Here is a 21,501-nt window from a genome sequence, read left to right as displayed (position 1 = left end):
ATTGGAGTCAACAAATCAGGAGAAGGAAAGCTCGCCGCAAATTGGAAGGGACCATACAAAATCAAGGAAGTGCTAGGGAAGGGTTATTATAAAGTAACCGACCTGAACGGCACTGAGCTATCAAGGTCGTGGCATGCTTGTAATATGAAAAGGTACTACAGCTAAAAGCGAACTCTACTCCCTGATGTACTCTTTTCCCAACTTCATGATTTTTTCCCAAAAGGGTTTTTTCTGGAGAAGGGTTTTTAACGAGGCATCATAGTAGAGGCTAAGGGAAAAAGGCTATCGAGACCCTTAGTAGCAAGAAGGTACCTCCCCAATTAATAAAGATCTTTTTTACAATATCTCTTATAATATCCTTCTTTATTTTTCTAAGTCTTTCTACAAAACGCGCCAACTTAAGCTCGACAAAACGTGAAAATCCAATGAACCGACCTAGATGGTCGTCAGGATAAAACGACGAGGTACAAGTCGGCGTAAAGAGGTTATATGAGTTGATCGTAGAAACTCGGGAACAATCCGACTCTTAAGTCGAAATGAGAATCCGAGTAAATCGAACTCGGAAATACTCCGAGTAGAAGAAAAATGCATCGCAAAAATAACCTAAGTCATAAAAACTCACTAAAGCAAAGTTGAGTATAAAAAGGGTAACAAAAAGAGATTGAAAAGCCTAGGATTGAAGGCTGCATAAAAGCCCTCAAGCTAAAAGGCTCAAAAAAACAAGACAAGCCAAAGAAAAGGTTTTCAGAAGAAAGATCAAACAGAAAAGCATACACGCATAAGGTAACTTAAACCCTTATCCAAAAAAGGGCATTTACTTTTTTAACTTAAACCCTTATCCAAAAAAGGGCACTTATCAAAATATTTTGTTTACGGCCTTAAAAGGCCAAAAGAGATCGTTAGAACTGCACAAAACAAATAAAAGAGTTCAAAAATAGGGGAACCACAAGCCGGACCCCAAATAGCTAAAAATCATTAGATCATTTTTTCACATCACCACTAGAGTCAGGAGGAGCACCGCCGGGATCAGAAAGGGAAACACCTACAGAAGAGGAAATCGGAGGAACAACTGAAGTACTCGGAGCATCTTTGGAGCGAGGAGGAGACTCGATGATCCTCTGACCCTGAGTCTTCAACTCTGATTCAGAAACAATTTTGGGGGCAGGAGGATCCACAATGGCGCCGTCAATGACAACCTTATCAGGATGTAAAGGAGACAGATCCAAGTCAGGAGTAATAACTCTGACCTGCTCCAGAAAAATCCTCCAAGATTCCTCGACGCCATCGGCAATAGAGTCTTCTAACTCCTCATATGCTTTTCGAGAATTAAACAGGTCAGTTTTCACGGACACAAGATCCTTGAATAGACTTTGATAGCTGGCCTGTGCCGTCTTCCTCAATTCTTTCTCCATGTTACATTGGGCCTGCAAAGCTTTCCCTTTCTCCCGAAGGCTCCTCGACCCTCGAGGTCGCCCCTAAAGAGCTGAGAGGAGCCCTATCAAAAATATCTAAGAGCTTGCCGCAAACCCCCGCCGCCTTAAGGCTATCCTCGACCATGGTGGTAAGGTGGCTCCGAACAGACATATCATCCATGCCTATACGGGCATAAGGATAGATATTCTTTCGGACGAAGGCGAGAGCATCCGCCTTAACCTCCCCAGAAGAGCCAGACTCTAAGAGCTTGCGCTTCTTGGGATCGGGAGAAGGTCGGACGACGGAGGACGGCTGAGAAGGAGTTGAAGAAGAAATCACCAAAGGATTGGAAAGAGTTCCAACACTACGAGGAGGAGGAGGAGGAGAGATAACCCTGGCATCACCAGATCGAGCGCGAGACTTAGCTTTAGCCTCCTGGACCCTTTGAAAAGATTCTTGAGCGTTTTTCTTTGCCATTTCTGAAAAGGAAAACAAATAGCTAAAGAATCAAACAAGTCGGAATATTAGGATAACAAGTCGGGAATTCAGCATACTATAAAATAACTACCTAGCTGGGATTGGACAAAGGTCGGAGACCCTTGGAGAAATTTTTTAGTATCCAAATAAGGGGCCCTCCCCCACACCTCTCGGAGGAACCCCACGACGGCAGCCTCTACCTCATCCAGATCATCTAAACTATATTTCTCGCAAGGGGTGGCCTCCAGCTAGTATAAAGGAAAGCGAGGAAAAGAGTTATCATCCAAGAAAAAGGGATGGTGACCCTCTACAGCTTGCACTTTGAAAAAGAAATTTTTAAAGTCATGGAAAGATTCATCAAAAAGGGTAAAAATCTTCCGACCTTGTATGGCTCGGAAGGAAACCCATTGTTGTTTATTATTCAGACGGCTAAAAGGCTTGGTCATATGAAAAAGATGGAAAAATATTTTCAGAGTAGTCGGGAAATCTAGAGCATGGCTAATAAATTGGTAAATTTTCAAGAAACCCCAGGAGTTGGGATGAAGCTGGGTAGGGGCAACACGACAATGCTGTAGAACAGACATCTCAAAATCCGAAAAGGGCAGAAAGACGCCCAGACAGGTAATCATGCACTCATACATAAAGAAGAAGTGGGGGGCCGTTTCGTTGGCTCTCCCATGACAAACCCGGTCCCCGCCTCATTAACTCTCCCAAAACAAACCCGGTCTTCCGGACCCGGGATTATCAACTCATATTTTGGCTCGTCCTCCTCCGAAGTACAAAGCCGGTGGTGAGTACGAAGGTGGGTAATGAACTCCGCATCAACCAAAGGCTCTTCCCCCAGAACTGTAACGTCAACCCAATCTACGGAGGCCATTTTTCTTTCTCTAAAGGTAAATGAAGAAAACCTACAAAAGGAAAAAGAAAAAGAAAAAATCAAAAGGGTCTCTAGAGAGGAGAAAAAAAGCCAAGCAAAATCTACAAAACTATCCTTCTACAAAACCAAGTCATGCAAAGAAGAAGAAAGAAACTAACCTCTTTTTGAAAATAAGGAAGCAGAAGTCTCCGGAAGTATGGTACGTATAAGCACAACACGAACAAAGAAGGAGGAAGTTTGAAAGATTGCAGAAACGGAAATAGGAAAGAGAGGGAAAGTACTTATAAACATGCTAAGGGGCATAATGGTAAAAGCGGAGCAGTCATTAATGAGATTGCACCGTTACCAAAGCCCTCAATGCTTCCCTAACGGACACGACGCTTGAATTGACGTAACTGTCAGAAACAAAGGGTCGCGAAAATCACGTCGGTTTATAAGACCCATGTTCTCTCCAAATAAGTCGGCTACGAACCCGAGTTAAATACTTGAACCCAAACTCTAAAGAGACTTTGGGCTCAAGTAGGGGCACTGTTCATACCCTGGCCCAACGATAAAGGCCCAGGTCCAAATAAAAGGCCCAATCTGAAGGATTAGAGCCTAGCTAAGTACCGACCTTCACATAAGAAGTCGATATCAGCCACGACTTGGTCTGAAGAAGTCGGACGTGAGATTAGCTGGCAGATAAACACTCATTCGAATGAGTAACCGCCCCTGAAATCTCTCTAACCGCTTCATAAAGCCATATCTTAACCTCCCCAAGATAATGGGGACGGTTAACATCCTAAAGATGCGGCACTACTCCAACGGTGGTTATTGGCTCACCACTATAAATACGCTGACACCCCTCAGGTATCTCTAAGCCCAATACTCTCTAGACCTGCTCACACCCTTGCTAACTTAGGCATCGGAGTGTCTTTGCAGGTACCACCCCCCATTCACTCACGAGCACAAGTCGGACGGAGCCTCCCGAGTTGTAGATCCATCCGGAGTTCTCCTCCTTCATACATTTGGGCCACCCAACGCCATCCATCTTATTTATCTCCGGTTACCCACCGTAACACCATCATTAATACTACTACCACTCCCTTATTCCTTAATCACCAAAATCAAATCTAAAATGAAGAATGTAAATTTGAATATGAAGAACAAATAATAATGAGTCTATTCTCTTTTACTGCTACTATCATATTCTATCACTATTGCTTTCTTCTTTTTTTTTTCTCTTCCTATGATATTTTACAATTTTTTATTTTTTTCTTTGACAGAAAAAATATTTCTTTCATAAAAAAATCTTACGACACTTCCAAATAACAGAAATAAATTTAGATCTAAATCTTGAAAAAAGAATTAAGTATATTTTATACTAAATTATAAACTAAAAGTAAAACCAAAATTCGATTTCAAAGAATCTTAAATAGTAAAAACATAGACAAATTTAAATTTCTATAATTTTTACATCAACACAAAATATAATACAATATGTTAAAAAATCTGTTTTTTTTTCTTCACTTAAAACTGAATTTTTTTTATATGAAGATATTTCCATAAAAAAAGAACAACTTTAATATATCCTCTAAGATTTGATAGATTTGTACCTGTGTACCCACACCACTAATCAAAGAAGGACAATAAAACAGGTTAATTTTTTTTATATGGATTAAATATGTATAGTACTTTGTTATTGAAAGTTTGAGTATTTTTTTTATACGAAGGTATTTTTTAATTGATATAATCAAATTGGACTATCGGATTTATTTGAGGAAGGATAACAAGCAACAAATAAGGGGGTTTAATTTCAACTTTTAAATTTTTTATTTTTAAAAACAAAAATTAGAGTATCCGATTTTAATCTTAATTTTTTTTTATTTTCAAAAACACAAATAACATGGTTCTATTTGTATCGTTTGTTAAAAAAATTAAACAATGTAAAAAATTTAAAAAGACACCAATTTCTTAAATCCACAACAATGTAAAACACATTTCTACATTCTTTTGTAATATATATATTCTTGCAATATAAAAAGGTTAATTTTTTTGTATATTGAAAAAATTTTGGTGTAATACTTAATTATTGAATTTTATGGTGTTGTATTCTCTTTGGATTGACAATACGTCCCTCTTGTATTGTCAATCAAAGAGGGACATATTGTACTGTTCTCACAATTTTAAAAAATACCATAAAATCAATGATTAAGTATTACACCAAAATTATATTAATATATAAAAAAATAAATGACATAAAAAACATAATAAGTGCCAATAAAATACCACAAAAAAAGAATACCACATAAAGATATTAAAAGGAAAAAATAGAAACTAAAACAAACTAAAAGATAAAACAGAAAAATGATGAAAAGAAGAGATGATAAAAGTAAGGTAAAAAAAAGAGTAGGAGATGAAAGAAAAGGAGTTGACAAGGAGGGAAGAGAAGGTGCGAAGAAAATGAAAATAAAGAAAAAAAGGAAAGGTAAAAGAAAATATACAAAAAAAAAGTAAAGTGGTAATAAAATAAAAAGATGGAAAAGAGGGGAGGAAAACCACCGCCTTGCAAGGTTAGCCGCAACAACCTCCTTCCAAGATAAACAATAAAGATGAAAAAGAGAGAGAACAAGTTGAAATCCTTAGTAAAACAAAAAGGTGAACGTTTATGAATTTGGTTATTATAAATTTTGAATTTTATTTAAAGAATAAAATATGATTTATTATTATTTGTTTTGTAGGTGAAACAAAAAAATATAAGAGAGAAATTATTTAAGAGTGAGAGATTATATTTTATCCTATAAAATAAAGATTTAAATTTTAGAGGATCTAAATTTAATATTTACGCATAAGATATTACAATTTTGGGTGAATGCCCAGTTTCTGATAATTTTGTCGAAGGACTACGAAATTTCCGATAAAAAAATATCTTTTTGGGGTTTTGATACTTAATTTTATGACACTAATTAGTCCCTTTATCAATGATTTCTTTTCAGAAAATACTTATTTGACACGTTAGTCATTAATATGACCTCCATTTAATTTTTATAAGTAAAAATAATTTAAAAATCACAAGTATTTTTTAATTTTATACAATAAATTTAGTTAATATATTGAAAAAAGAAAATAAAAAACTAAACGGCAACGAAATTTTCAATAAAAAAAATTTGTCAATCCTAATTAGTTTTTAATGAATAAATCAATAACTTAATATGTCATGTAGGTTCATTCCGTTAATACAGAAAAAAAATTATTAATAAAAAAACTAATCAATCTTATAAAAATAAAAATAATCAGGAATAAAAAAATATATTTTTTTATTAAGAATTTTATTGTATTTTAAGATAATTGTGAGTAACTATTTATAATTTTTTTTCTATAATTTTTTATCTTGTATTTAGTGTTATCACCAAATAAATAATATATAAAAAAATTTATATGTCTTAGTATCAATATTTTCTTCTTATTAACATAATACTTTATAATTTTAAAGTTTAATATTACTCCCTCAAAAATTCAAGGACTAAAATTTAATTATAAAAATTAAATGATTAACTTTTTTACAATTAACAATTTTGTTAGTACAAAATAATTTTCTTGAAATTATGGGACTAAAATCTAATATAATCAGAGAAACTAAATTGTACACTAGATATCCTTGGAAATCAAAAGGAAAATATTGTTTTAGAAAAAAAAATGTAGAAAAACTCAAAAAGGAAGAAGATAAAATCATAAAGGAGAAGCAACATGCCAACAATAGTCCAAATCCAAACGCCTAGTCCATCCATTGAAGTTCTACTACATCCCGAATTGCTAAATGCTCTGAACCTTGCTATTCTTCTCTTTTCACTCTTCTTTAACCTCTTAACCGTTAACATGGCGGTTAGAGCAGTGAACACCTGCTTGCTGCTGCTGCTTCTGCTGCTGCTCCTCATCCCCAGCATTCGTCCCTCCGCCGCCGCTCTCCTCCAATTATGGCGCCCGCCTCCAACGCCGCTCCGTCTACACTCTCTTCGACAGCGTCATGGAAGAGCTCCGTGCCATGCGGAAACGCCGCAACAATAGAATCTCCGCTGCTTCCAAGTAAAAACCCTTGCCTCATTTTTCTCTTCTGTGTGTTTGGATTTACCTAATTATTATTAAGTTAGGCTTAAGAGTACTGTAAATGATAAGGGAACGGTACTAGAATGGTGGTTGTCATGAAATGCGATGAATTAGATACTTGTTCAATAAACGTTTTCTTTAACGAAATGACAAAGAAATCTGAGGAGTGAAGTGAACTAGATTTTGCACTCTTAAGTCTTTATCATGTTTGGATGTGACTATATAATTGGATGGGATCATAATAAAAGTATTACTGTATTCAAATCAGATGCTGAAGACTAGAGAGTACACTATCTATTTCTTGAATTGTCTGCACCAGTATTGTGGACTTAAAAAAATAAGATAATGATCAAATGCGAATAATAGTCCCCTGACTAAGGTGGCAGCTACCAAGGGTGTATGCACCTTACATGTTATTTTTATTTTTTATTTTTGGGATGAAAGAAGAATTTCATTAGGATTCGGAGAAGGATAATACAAATTGGGGATAAGAGTTCCCTTATATAAAAGCAAAGCAAAAAAAAAAAATTTATCTATAAAAGAGAGAATTTCATTAATGTATTGACGGAACACTACAAAGGAGTGGAGGAAAAAAGTTCCTCCAAACCAAAAGAAATACAAGTAAGACCACAAACTTCAATGAACTGTAGCTTTCCAATCTTTCATCATGTCCAAGAGGGAAAGTCCTCTGTAAAACCATATGCTTTACACCATATAGATACTAAACGCCTAATTCTATCCCAAACAGAAACTTCTCTTGCGAATCTATTGTTAAAAGTGTGTAGATTGTGATTGCTTTCTAGCTAAATACTCCAAATAGTGGAATATATTGCACATTGCCACAAAAATTTAGCCTCTTTCTTTCTCCCAAAATCAGCAAACCTCATCAAAAGAAACTGATCTAGTGATGCGGGGCACACTGGGCAAACCCAAGATTTTCCAAACATGCCAAACAAAGAACTCCACAAAGAATCAGCCATAGGACTGTAAAAACAAATGCCAGACCATTTCTGAATATCCCTAATACATTACACACATTTGGTGATATAGCCTTATGTGAATATGAGGTCTTCTGACTAGTAAATTGTTATTGGCGTTAATTCTGTTAGGCATAGCAGTCCAAATAAAGGATTTGAATTTTGACTTTAAAGGGAGCTTTAGATTTCAATATTTGTTTATCAAGGGTTGGTATAGAGATTGAAAATAAACTTTAAGGGTATACTGACCCGATGAATCAAGATATCATAATCTTTTGACAGGAGTAGAAGATAAAGAGGAATTTCAAGTAGACTAAAAAGGTTACCTAATTCAATGGGCTCACCATCACTAATATTTCTAAAGTGAAAGTTCCAAGAATAGGAAAATCCCTTATTGAATAGAAATCCCTAATAGGAATGTTATGTGAAACTGATAAGCAATAAAGACGAGGAACTAAAAGGAGCATCTCATAGCCAATAATCTACCAGAAAGAGAAAGTGAGATCCATCCCCTACTTTTGAAGAAAGAAAAGGTATCAAAGTAGCATAACCATTAGAAACAAATTTCCAGGGGCTAGAGTAGCATGTGAAGCAAGATTTGCATCCATTCATTTCTGTTTAATCCATACATGCTTCTAATAACGTTATGCCCAAAGAGAATGTGGTACTAAAGGAAAACGCCATTAGCCATTTTGTTGCCAGGCTAATGTTTTTTTTATTGTAGATTACCAAGACCAAATCCTGCTTGTTTTTTGGTAGACAACAAATTTCCCAACTCACCAAATGATCCCATGTTAAGCCCATAGCACTAGACCAAAGGAAATCCCTCATTTTTTCCTCAACGGTTTTAGCCACTCCCTATGGTATATGAAGCAAAGATAGGAAGTAAAGAGGGATACTTGATAAGCAAGATTGAAAAAGAGTGATCCTTCCTCCTAATGAGAAATATGCTCCTTTCCAAACACGAAGATGCTTGGAAATCTTCTTCACAACAGGATCCCAGGAAAGAGGTTGAAGTAGGGTCCCACCTAAAGGAACACCCAGATAAAACAAGAGGCCATTCCAGAATTTGACATCCAGCCAGAGATGCTATGTCTGAGAGATAAGTTGGGTCAATATTGATCCCTTCTAAGCCACTTTTAGCCAATTTACTTCTGATAGTTTGATGCCATAAAGATTGGGATTCTAAAGGGAAGTGCCATAGCCATTTTGCCACCAAAGTAATATTCTTAAACACAATATTGCCAAGACCCAAGCCTCCTTTCTTTTTAGGACAACAAACTTCCCAATTCACCAAGTGATCCCACTTCATATCCAAAGCACCACACCAAAGAAAGTTCGTCATAATCCTTTCAATGGTGTTGACCACTCTCACTAGAATTTTAAATGGATGAAGTAAAGAGGAATACTGGAGAGGCATGCTTAAATGAGAGTGATACTACCACCTAAAGAAAAATAGGCCCCTTTCTGAATTTCCTGGTGCTTAGAAATCTTCTCAACGACAGGATCCCATAAGGAAATGGATCTAGGATTGCCTCCCTGTGGAACACCTAGATAAATGAGGGGCCACTCCAACACAAGACACCCAACAATAGAAGCCAAAACAAAGTAAAAACTTTTACTGAGTTAAAACATTGATCTAAGAGTGGATACACACCAATACAAATTCATTCTAGAGGAATTTATCTATTAGTACACAATAATTGATAGATATTTGTTATGTTTGGTTTGAAAATAGCATAGGATTTCAAAGCTGAAGTCATTGAATATTCAAGCTGAGTTGAGTAGGAAGTTTAGAAGGTGAAATGGAAATGTCTTAACATAAGCTTCATGATGTTTTTGGGGTTTTGGACTTTGGTGCATGATATGTTAGTTTAGGAACCTTAGCTGTTGTGTTTAATATGTAACATATATTTAAAAAAAAATCCTTAGGATAAAGTATATTTTTTGTCCCTAACGTTTGCACTTTGTTTCAAAATACCCATAACGTTTAGTTTTATTCAATTTTGTCCCTAACGTTTTCGATTCATTCAATTTTGTCCTTAACGTTTTTTTATTTTTGTCAAAACTATCCCCAGAAGTTTTCAATTTTGTCTCTAATATTTTACATGGAGTTAATGTCCAGGGGTAATTTTGGCAAAAATAAAAAATGTTAGGGACAAAATTGAATGCAACTAAATGTTAGTGGTATTTTTGAAAAAAATCGCAAACATTAGTGACAAAAAGTATACTTTACCCAAATCCTTATTAAGATCTAGAAATGTATTTATAGCTATTTGCTAACACTAAGTAGGATTTTTGGTTGAATTTTGAATTGATATTTTTAAATATCAATCTTTGCCATCTTCTACCCTCCAACAAGTTGGAAATTGTTCTTGTGTGTGTGTGTATTTCTTACTCCCTTTTGTTTAGTTCTTGGATTCAAGGTAAAAAAATGTTATTGGGGTTAAGTTGGTATCAAATACGTGTCCCAAGTGAAAGAAGTCTTTTAAATTTTCATATATAGTTTTACTTGTGGTTTCCTAGCTTTGACCTTGTGTCGGTTACTGTCTTGATTGTAATTTTATTTGACAGCATGGGTTTGTTGAATGAAGAACTTGTTGAAGATAGACTTGTGAGCCGTTCATTGCAGAAGGGGTTGCTTTTGGAATTCAAGAAGGATTCTGATAGGATGTTGTTAGCAGTTGCTCAGAGACCTGATGGCAAGAAGAATTGGATGGTTTCTGATCAGGTTCTTGTAGAAACAACATAATGCGGCATGTTTAATAGGTTGCTAGGTGTTAGAACTTTTGCATTTTTGTAAATGCTAAATATTGCTAGTGTTTGTCTATTCTGACTCTATTTTTATTGGGCTGAAGAATGGTGCCACTTCTTCCATCAAGCCACAACAGGTGACATATATTGTCCCTGGGATTGACAATTTCGACCAAGCAGATATTGCAGATTTTATTAAGAAAGTTCAGGATAACATGGTCAGTTTCACAATAGGATGGCAACATATTCCGATTCCATAACATTTTATTTCTGTTGATAAGTAATACATTGGATGATATGATGCAGGATCCATCACTACTTGAATTTGCTTGGGTTGAGCTCCTTGAAAAGAATAAATCTGTGACAGTTGAAGAGTTAGCTAAGGTATTATTATTTTGAATTCAATGTTAGTATGCTTCCTATATCCTTTCTTATGCTGCTTATTCTGTAGATAATTTTTGGTAGTGCTGAGCCTCTTGAGAGCTATTCTACTCATCTTTTGCTGTCAAGGGATGAAATATACTTTACTGTGCTGGAGACAAAAGGTTCTCGTTCAATATATGGACCCCGCCCAAGTGAACAGGTAGACGTATTACTTTCATATTCAGATAAGCTTTCAAAAGAGAAAGTACTGTTCATTATATATGTAAGTGATTTAACTCCTCATTTCCTAAGTTATACTTGTGCTCCAGGAAGAACCTTACAGTTTGCTTGTTTTGAACTTGTTGCAAATTGAGATCATGGCTTAGTAGTGTAAGCCTATACTAATGGCAAGTTAGTGGAGTTTTTCTTTAGCTGCAGGAGTTTTCCGTAAGGTGTCACATGCTATGTTTTCTGGTTTCATGAATATACCAGTCATTGTAACTTTTGCATTTTTCCATGTGAATTGTGTTTCAAAGGGGGTTTCCTTGGCTGCTATGTGTATTATGTACACTCTTTTCAAGGAGGTTTCTCTAATAGATAGGCTGAGGGATTTGGCATTTTGGTCCTTTCTTTGCTGGCCGTATTTCTCCTTTTGGTTAAGGAGTATCCCTAATCCTACAAAATTTCTCCCATTCTTGTTGTGCAAGTTACTTTTTGTAGTTATGGAGATGAAGTGAGTAGTATTGCTATTATGTGCTTGTTTGGGAGCCATTAAATCGATAAAAAAAAATCTTGAAAAAAGATCTTTTTTTATTTTTTAGTGTGTTTGGCAAATTTCTAATAGTAAAAATAAAAGCACTAGAAAAATAAAAAAAACATCTTTTTTGGCCTTGTTTGGGTGAGTTTCTAAGAAAATATCTTTTTTCGAGTTATCTTTTTTTAAAAGATCTTATGGAAAAGAAAAAGTAATTTTATGTTTGAATATCTCATGCAAAAAGATCTTTTTATTTATCAATTATGTTTGGGTATAACAATATAAAAGTATTTTTTTGTTTATTTATTACATGAAAAACATCTTTTTTTTTAAAAGAAAAAAGATCTTTAAAAAAAGATGTAAATTGCAGCTTCTCAAAAAAGATTTTTTTTATTTAGTACTTTTATTTTTACTACTAGAAATTTGTCAAATATGCTAAAAAATAAAAAAAAGATCTTCTTTCATTGGAAAAAAGATTTTTTTTTTATCAAAATAATTACTCCCAAACAAGTACCTTGAGAAGCTACAATTTACATCTTTTTTTAAAAGATTTTTTCCTTAAAAAAAAGATATTTTTCACATAATAAATGAACAAAAAAGTACTTTTATCTTATTTTATCCAAACATAATTGATAGATAAAAAAATCATTTTACATGAGATATCTAAACATAAAATCACTTTTACTTTTGTAAAAGATATTTTAAAAAAATATCATTTAAAAAAAAAGATCTTTTTCGAGAATGGCGCTCAAACAAACCTTATAAATGGTCTTTTTTTCCCTTGTGATTTGTAAATCATTTAAAGTACTGATTCATTAAACTGTGAATTAGGAAGATGGTGCTTTCTAGTGTAAGAGGCAGTGTTGTATAATATTTTGGTTTGTTTTACTAGTTATTCTGAGATGCCTGCATGCGCTAATATTTCTTAAAAATCCTTTTTCTGAAAAGGCAGGTTGAGGACCTCATCCGTAGCAAGCTTGCAAAGGAGGCTGCTGAGAAAGAACTTCAGGAGTTTTTAAAATTGCTGGTCTCGGCAAAATCAATGGCTTCACAAGATAAACCTCCTAAATTTTCATGGATGGATGACGAGAAAATCAGGAGAAGAATCGAATATCTTGAAGCATATGCTGTTGATTCATATCAAAATGATGAACATAGGAAAACAGCTGGGATGGTAACTTCTCCTCTCATACCTAGTTTGTTCTGATTTAGCATTGTTGCATTTGTTTTCTTATCTTTTAGTAAAGGATATCAAGTGATAAAATTACGAGAAGTTTAAGCATTTGAGTCTGAAAAGATGATTCACAAGCTGGTTGTATTTGGAATACTTTTTATGTATTTATATTAGATGTCATATCTCCATGACATTTAGTCCCTACTGAAGAAACTGGCTAACAACTTGAAAGGTGGCTTATCTTAGTTTGTGGTTGCTAGAAATAGAAATTTTATCACAACAGGAGAATCTTCGATTAGTATTGCATCTCTAGGCTGTCCAGTGCAATTTAAGTCAGTGGAGTTGACTTTCTTGTTCTAATAAGTTCATCTTCTATACTACTATCAGATACTAAAGGCAATGGGTCTGGCAAAAACAGCATCTTCTGCTGCGAATCTCTTGGTAGATATTGGGTATTTTCCTGTACACGTCAATCTTGAGTTGTTGAAGTCCGGAACTCCCACTGAGCATTCAGAAGAAATCATATCAGTTGGTCAAGCTCTTCTATCGGACTCATCTGATCCTGACGAGGTGAATGTACTATGCTTGTTAACAGCTCAAGTGTGTGATATCGTACATGTTGTCATGGCCATTTGTTTAGAATGATAAAGATACATGTACCACAAACTTCTAACATCATTAATATGCTGTTACATTCTCTTGCTTCAAGAACAAGTATTACAGTTGATATATACTAATATATACTAATTGGTTTAGAGCTTTGGTGACTGGTTCATACCCTTATATGTTGCTATGATAAAGAGTAGCGAGAAAATTTGTTACTTTTGAAATGTTTCTAATTCATATTTTAAATCATCTTTTTATCATTGTTAACGATTAACCATTCAAAGATGATTAATACTTTGTTATTTGAAAATACAGCGTGCGTGTCATGTAAATATGTTATCTACTAGGGTTTTTTTATTTTTTATTTTTTGGGTCAGATTCTATCTATTAGTTAAATATGCTAATTTGGGAGAGGGTATTTTTGGAACTTCGAAGTTGAATATCTAAAATTCTGAATACCACCAAATGATGTCACAAACATGAAAAATTAGAATTTGAGGTAATTAACAAGTGTCATACTCCTATGATGGTTATGTACCATACTAATCATTGTTGGATTACCCCAATTCTTTCACTAAATGCATGGACTATTCAGCCTTTGCGGTAGTTTTAAATTGCTATAATGGCTGGACTCTGAAAATTTTCTTTTCCATCTTCTTGTTCTCTTTTATTGGTGTAAAAGCATTCCAAATAATGCTTGGACTCATGTCATTTTTTTTTTAAATTTTAGATGCTGATGTTGTATTTGGCTTTGTTTATGTTCAGAATATCAGGAAGGATCTCACTGATTTAAAGGTGTACGCCATTGATGTTGATGAGGCTGATGAGGTATTCAATGAATGTTATTTGTTGGTTGTATTGAGATCTGCTAAGTATTGCTTCAGTGTTTTGGGTGTCTAGAATTTTATTGACCAACAAATAAATGCAGCTTGATGATGCTTTGAGTGCAACCAAGTTGCAAGATGGTCGGATCAAAGTTTGGATACATGTTGCAGATGCAACTAGATATGTTCAACCTGGAAGCATTGTGGACAGGTATCTGAATGACATTAAAATAAATATTAGTTATTTTTTAGTCTTGCAGTGGCAACTAACATATTTTGCTGGATGCAGGGAGGCTATGAGAAGAGGAACATCTGTTTTCTTACCGACTGCCACATATCCTATGTTTCCAGAAAAGCTTGCCATGGAAGGTATGAGCCTGAGACAAGGAGACCTTTGTAATGCTGTTACTGTATCAGTTGTGCTGCATAATGATGGCAGGTAATTATGAATTCAAAGATTGTACATTATGGTAGAAGTTCATCTGATTAAGTAGGAGAACTTAAAACTGTGGTGTCTGGTATGTGAGAAATCAGTTAGGAGTTGAGACCCATCCTGAAGTGGGACTTGGAGTATTTCTGTCTCACTCATGTATTTGATGTCATATATTAAGTTTAGGTATTTGATACTGTTGAAGCTTCAAGAAAGACGAGTATAATGCTAATTTATTTATTTTTAGTTATTAATTAAATATTTGGGAAGGGATATCCATTTTTTTACTTGTTCAAGGTACTACATAGATTGTTTGGGTTTATGTTATCTTTTCTATCCTTTTTTCTTTCTCCCCCTTTATCCGCACAGGAAGATCCCTTATACTCAAGCCCTGAACTATTCTTTATCTTTGACAGATTCTTCCTTCATTCAAAGTAGTTATGGTGATAATTGTCATGAAACCATCTCCCCCAAAAACTCAAATAGTTTTATATCTAATATGCTCCATATGCAAGAGCCTCTTTTGGACTTGAAGTGTGGATAATGTGCATGTCCATGCCACTTTTTTCTCAAATTCAATTTTTATATAGAAGGATGTGCCAACAGGAATAACAAAGATCAAACTCTAGAAGTATTCAAATGGTTTTATATCTGACAATAATAGTTAGGATGGTGAGTTACCCCCTTTTAATGATGTTCTATGTGGGTGCAACAGTATCGCAGAATGTTCAGTGGTTAACTCGGTGATTAAACCAACATACATGCTGACATACGAGAGTGCATCTGAGCTGCTCCATTTGAACCTTCAGGAAGAGAGTGAACTGAGAATTTTGTCCGAGGCTGCAAATCTTCGGTTAAATTGGCGTCGCCAACAGGTTTGTCCTAGTTTATATATATATATATATCGGAAATCAGTCCCCGGAAACTTTTTAGTCAAACAATTTAATCCTCAACAAATTTAATCACCAAATCAGTCCCTAACCTTTTATTTGAGAGTATAGACTATAGATAGAGGGATTCATCAGCTAATTAAACCTAGGGAATATCCTATTTCATAATCAATTACAGAAGCCATTAGAATGTATCAAACTGTTCACAAGGATATCGAAAAATATCACCACTGCTGATAAATAATTCCTTAAGACAGAAATGACTTAACAGCTGTATATTTCTTCTTCTTTTACACAATAAAGGGTTGGATATATACTGCTGCGCCCAACCAGAATAGGAAAGTAGTGAAATCTGATCCCATGATTTGTTTCTTGAATACCTAATTAATCTTATTCTAGGAACATAATCAGCACCAGATTTCTGCACAGAGCAATCACAATTTTTACCTTCTTGTAGAATACTCAAAAGGATGCCATCGCTGTTTGCCTTGCATCAAATGCTCTTGGAAATTTCTCTTTGCTTGTCAGTGTTTCTAAAATGCACTTAGTTGTTAAGATTTTGTTTTTATTATTATTATTATTATTATTATTATTATTATTATTATTATTATTAAAAATCTACCTTGGAGATGTGGATAGAAATATTCTCAGAATTTATTGGGGGACATACATGGAATGATAGGTTTAACAGAGTGGATAGGCTTTCCTAGACTTCATGGTTATGGTGCTTAACTATTTAGTTAGTTAAAGCTGTCCAGAATTATTTAGCCTCTAATACCATAAGTTCTCTTTTTTCCTGCCTTTGCCCAGGGTGCAGTTGAGACAGCAACATTAGAAGCTCGCATTAAAGTGTCTAATCCAGATGATCCAGAGCCATCAATAAAACTTTATGTGGAAAACCAAGCAGACCCTGCAATGCGATTAGTGTCTGAGATGATGATACTTTGTGGCGAAGCTATTGCCACATTTGGATCTCAGAATGAAATTCCTTTACCCTATAGGGGACAGCCCCAATCAGATATAAATGTTTCTGAATTTGCTCACCTTCCAGAAGGGCCTGTCAGAAGTTTTGCCCTGGTCAAAGTAATGCGTGCTGCAGAAATTGATTTCAGGAAGCCAGCACGACATGGGATTTTGGGAATTCCTGGTTATGTTCAATTTACATCTCCCATCCGCAGATATTTAGATCTTCTTGCTCATTATCAGGTGTGTTTCAGTTTTATAATTTAGAGGTACAATGGATTGTATATCTTGGTACAGCTAGTTTCTCAATATAATATTATGAATTCTGCAAAACTTATGAAAGACAAGAAGCTAGATTTGGGAAGTGAAAAGAAATTAATCACTTCTTGCCTATATTAGTGCTGTGATGCATAAGCTGCTACTATAGGTGCTTGAAGTGTGTACCTATGCGACTGTTTCAGGAGGGATATAACTGCAACAAATAATTCCTGTGTTCCACCAATTTATAAGTTTTCTTAAAAGACGCAATTAAGTGATGATTAGATTAACAGCCCGCGCTAGATTAATAAAAGGTGTAGAGATACCATTTCTACTTCATAGCATTCTGTAGTCTTTTTGTTAGAGTTAAACCATAGAGTAAAAGATTACTAGCAGCAGGTTGTTATCTAGAGCCAAAAAACTGATTATTTTAAAATTGTAATATTTTACCAAATCATTTGCATGTATCAAGAAATAAATAACATACATAATAATTTCATATCCTAGTTAGTAATTTTTCGTCTAGATAGATAAAAAGTATCATGTGACATTTATGCACATGCAATATAAGTGTTCATGCTCAGAATACTGCGTAGAGGACCTTGTTTTATAACTTATCCATGATGAGTTTTGCTATGCGATTGAGTTTGCGTCCTTTAAGTTTGTAAATTTTTTTTATCTGTGGCCTTTTCTCCGTCCGAAGCTGCCGTTATGAAATTGTTTCTATTAATATAATTAATATGCTATGCTGCATCTTGGTAAGTAGTTCTAACTTCTAAGGGTTTTTCTATCTCTGTTTGGTTGTCTCTGTAATGTGTGTTGTCTTCAGGTAAAAGCATTTCTTAGAGGTGAACCTCCACCTTTTACATCTGGTAAGCTTGAAGGGATTGCTGCAGTTGTAAATGAGAGATTCAAAACAGTGAGGAAGCTCAGCAACAATAGTCTTCGATACTGGATGTTGGAATATTTACGAAGAGAACCAAGAGAGAGAAGATACCGTGCCTTGGTCCTTAGATTTTTGAAAGATCGAATTGCAGCTCTATTGTTGGTTGAGGTAAGCAGCCAATAGCTCCTACTTGTACTCTGTTCTGCAGTTCATGCCATTTCATCATTGTACCAATGGAAATTCTGGTAGCCCATTAAAAATCTTGATGAGATACCTGCCAAAAAGTGCTACGTCTATGATTACTTGAGAATGACTTTATTGTTTGTATCATTGGTGAAATATAGTGTCAATTATTTGTTTGGAAGTTTTGCTTTCCTGTTGCTTGAACCAAAATGTTTTGCTGCATGCCAAAATGGATTCAGGAAAATTGAGCAGTGAAGCTAAAAATTGATTGTTAGAACTGATAGACGTGCCGTTAACCTAAGGTATTGTTTTACGTGGCTGTGTTTAGCTAGTTTGCATTTAGATTAAATTACTCTGTGGTTTCTATAGTTTCACTCATTCTCATTAGGTTCCTATAACTTCGTAATGAAATCCATGTATTGAGTAAAAAATTTCAATCAAGTTCCTATAGTTCATTAAGTCTCTATATTCATGATGAATCACTGCTTTTCTGAAAATGTGCAGTAGAGACTTGATCACAATATTTTTAAACTAGGAGTAAGTTGAACAGTTGAAAAATGTTTGTATAGTGTAGGTATTTAATAAGAAATGTTTAAACTAACATAATCCAATTGAAAACTCATTCGGACTATAAGGAATTCCAGATTAATTAAACCTTGTTTTAATGTGTGCAATTGTAATATGCTACTCTATTTAATCCAAAGTTGCTTTTATCTGTAGGTTGGACTTCAAGCTTCTACCTGGGTGTCTGTTGGAACTCAGGTAGGGGATGAAATATTAGTTAAGGTGGAAGAATCGCATCCTCGCGATGACATTATCTGTCTGAAGGAGGTTATAAAACAGTGACCGCAGTGTTAAAGATAACTCTGTTGAAGATTCAAAGAGGTAATATATATCTTGCAAATCAACACATGGACCATACTATTTGAATTGGATGGTCTTCTAAACCCTCATTCAGCTTGTTTGGTATGATGCCGCGTCAATTGTCTACTTCATGGAAGAAGAATCATGCTGAAGGGGCAAGGATCCAACCTTGTGAACTCTTTCAAGCTGTTCCAAGTTTTGAGGTGGAGAGAAATTTAGATTATGACTAGCATTTAGGCTTCATGGTGATGCTAGTGAACACTGTACAGTCCTTCAGATATGTTTGGCATGATTTATTTTTTCTTTTTCCAATAATAATATATATCACCGGAGGAAGTTAATTCAATATTATGTGCCGGCCGTTTACAGCTTCATCATTATATAACTGTCGGTTTGAGTTTTCAGAGAAATCACTGTAATTTATGGATGTGGATCCTCGTATGTGAATCTTTCACATGATTTGGCCGTGTTTGATATCACCATCAATATAAAGAGACAGATCTCACCATCATGTTTGACCTAGTCATGTGAAAAATTCACGAGATAATCAATTTCCGTAATTCATCATAAAGGGACAAAACTGCATCAATGTAACTGGCTTTTTTATTATCAAGGATGTTAAGAACATCTGTTCCTGAGTTTCCGATTCCCATTATTTTTGCTTACGCTTCTTAAGATTGTAAGCATGGTAAATGTGCCATTAGGGAAATTCTTCCCAGTGTGGAGGAACTAGGGTGAGCGAATAACAAGTCAGTTAAAGTTAGGGATGAAGACCCATGGAGATATGGGGGATTCGCGAAATCTCCATGATGAAGACCCGTCCCTGCGAGTAAAGGGGATGGAAATTTTTAAATTCCCGCAAATATGAATTTACTAAAATGTTTTCACTTACTAAGCTGAATTATGTTATTTTATGTTAGAAATTTTTTTTAGTGTGTATGTTAGATATTTAAAGTGTAAGTTGAATTATGTTAAATTGTGTTTAGATTAAAGTGTTTTATTATGTTAAATTTTGTTGAATTATATGGAATAAGTTATGATTGTGTTATTATTTTTTTATTTTTTTAACAATAATATTCATAGATATTTGCGGATACCTGTGTTCTCTGTGGAGACACTTAAGCGGAAATCCATGATAAAAATAGAACGGAGATAGAAACAAGACATTTTCTTAAATNTCATTTCTACTTAAACGGTTAAACATAATATTAACTCGAAATAAATACATATAGCACTCTTTTTATAAGAAGTATATTTGACTTAAGATTTGGCTTTCTTAAAGTGCACGAAGTTAACGAGAAAGTACACGAGTTAACTATTCTTAAATATGTGTTCCACACCAAAAAAAGGGTTAGTAATTCAACAATGCTTAACCTTTTTAATGTTACTAACTAGAGATTGGATAGTCGTCGATCTTAGATATTACAACACTATAACTCATTCACACTACATATTCATCACATAACACTTAAGTGTTCATATTCACTACTTGACATTTGCCAATGTTTAAACTCGGATGCAGATTTACAACTTGAGCTAAAGTCTATTATTATTATTATTATTATTATTATCTTAATTTGCATGTGAGTCTGCTTTGTTTTACGCTGCCCGTGATTGGAAAACCCAACAATGATTCTTAGTAACATCTTCAATAGTTTGGAAACACAGTAAGGTTTTCGTATGTGCAAGCAACCAACAGTTACGGACCCGTTTGAAATGGAAAAAGTTCAAAGTAGTTCTTTTCTGAAAATTACTTGTGCAGTTTTTTTTTTTTTTCACTTGAGAAACTTTTTTTCACCCTACATGGCTAACCTTTGGTAATTTACTCATTTTAGCACCGACATTGTATTGTAGGGACAATGAAACTTGATACGCATCTGGTCGTAAAATTCCAATTTTGTCCCTGATGAATAGAAGGAATACTGGAATAGAGTACTTCAGGATTTTGAAAGTGATAAATTGGTCTTTTGAACTCTTTTCATCGTAAATATGAGTAGACAAATATTAGTTATTTGTTAATGTGTGAATTTTGCATACAACAACTAATTTGTGATTTCTTTTTTTCGTTAGTGATGATGAGAAATATTTTTATTACTTTTAAGAGTTTAATAAGATAAAAAAAAGATTATACAATCATTCAATCAGATTTATGTAATTAGTAATTACTTTTATACTCACAGTCAATACATGAAAATTTAAATTATTATGAAGTCCCAAATTTGTGTATAAATGTTCTAAAATGACAATGACTGTAACTTAGTGTTCCTGTGAAATAATGTGCAAACAGAACCTATAACTATTTATACTCTCTTGAATGTTGATGGCTGCAATTTTATTTAATATTTATAGCATAGACGTTCTATCTTTTTATTTACTAATTATTTTGCGTGTGAGGGTACATACTACACAGAAGTCTCAGATAAAAATAAATCAGAGAAAACAAAAGGAGAAGTTGATGTCTACCAATGACGATACGTAAAATTTGAAAGAGATCGGTCTCAACCACATTGAATTTGCATCAAAAGATGCAATTGATGGTTCTTTTCGACAATCACTCAGAACCATCATGCAAAATGCATGTGATGTGCTTGTAAGTTGTGTCCAACTCCAAACCCTACTACCCCCTTCAATTTATTTATTCATTTTTTGGTGTGTGTATGTGTATCTTGCTACTTGCATGCAACAGTTATAATGTACTCAAAATACTATATCAATATTTATAAAA

The 21,501-nt window shown here is 34.4% G+C and overlaps 1 protein-coding gene across 1 annotated transcript; it reads left to right on the top strand.

Moving 5' to 3' along the window:
• Nucleotides 1-6,641: 6,641 nt before the first annotated feature.
• Nucleotides 6,642-19,799, top strand: LOC107474875 (ribonuclease II, chloroplastic/mitochondrial; the record flags this gene model as incomplete). Its single annotated transcript, XM_016094522.3, has 14 exons — nucleotides 6,642-6,829; nucleotides 10,402-10,558; nucleotides 10,686-10,799; nucleotides 10,888-10,965; nucleotides 11,033-11,164; nucleotides 12,651-12,872; nucleotides 13,260-13,442; nucleotides 14,244-14,306; nucleotides 14,407-14,513; nucleotides 14,592-14,741; nucleotides 15,448-15,607; nucleotides 16,433-16,828; nucleotides 17,673-17,897; nucleotides 18,633-19,799. Coding segments are annotated over 14 exons (2,301 nt in total), but the record flags the coding sequence as incomplete, so codon positions are not given.
• Between the last annotated feature and the right edge of the window lie 1,702 nt (nucleotides 19,800-21,501).

The sequence above is a fragment of the Arachis duranensis genome, chromosome 2 (genome assembly GCF_000817695.3).
Source record: "Arachis duranensis cultivar V14167 chromosome 2, aradu.V14167.gnm2.J7QH, whole genome shotgun sequence".
Taxonomy (NCBI): Eukaryota; Viridiplantae; Streptophyta; class Magnoliopsida; order Fabales; family Fabaceae; genus Arachis; species Arachis duranensis.
This window is presented reverse-complemented; position numbering and strand designations above follow the sequence as displayed.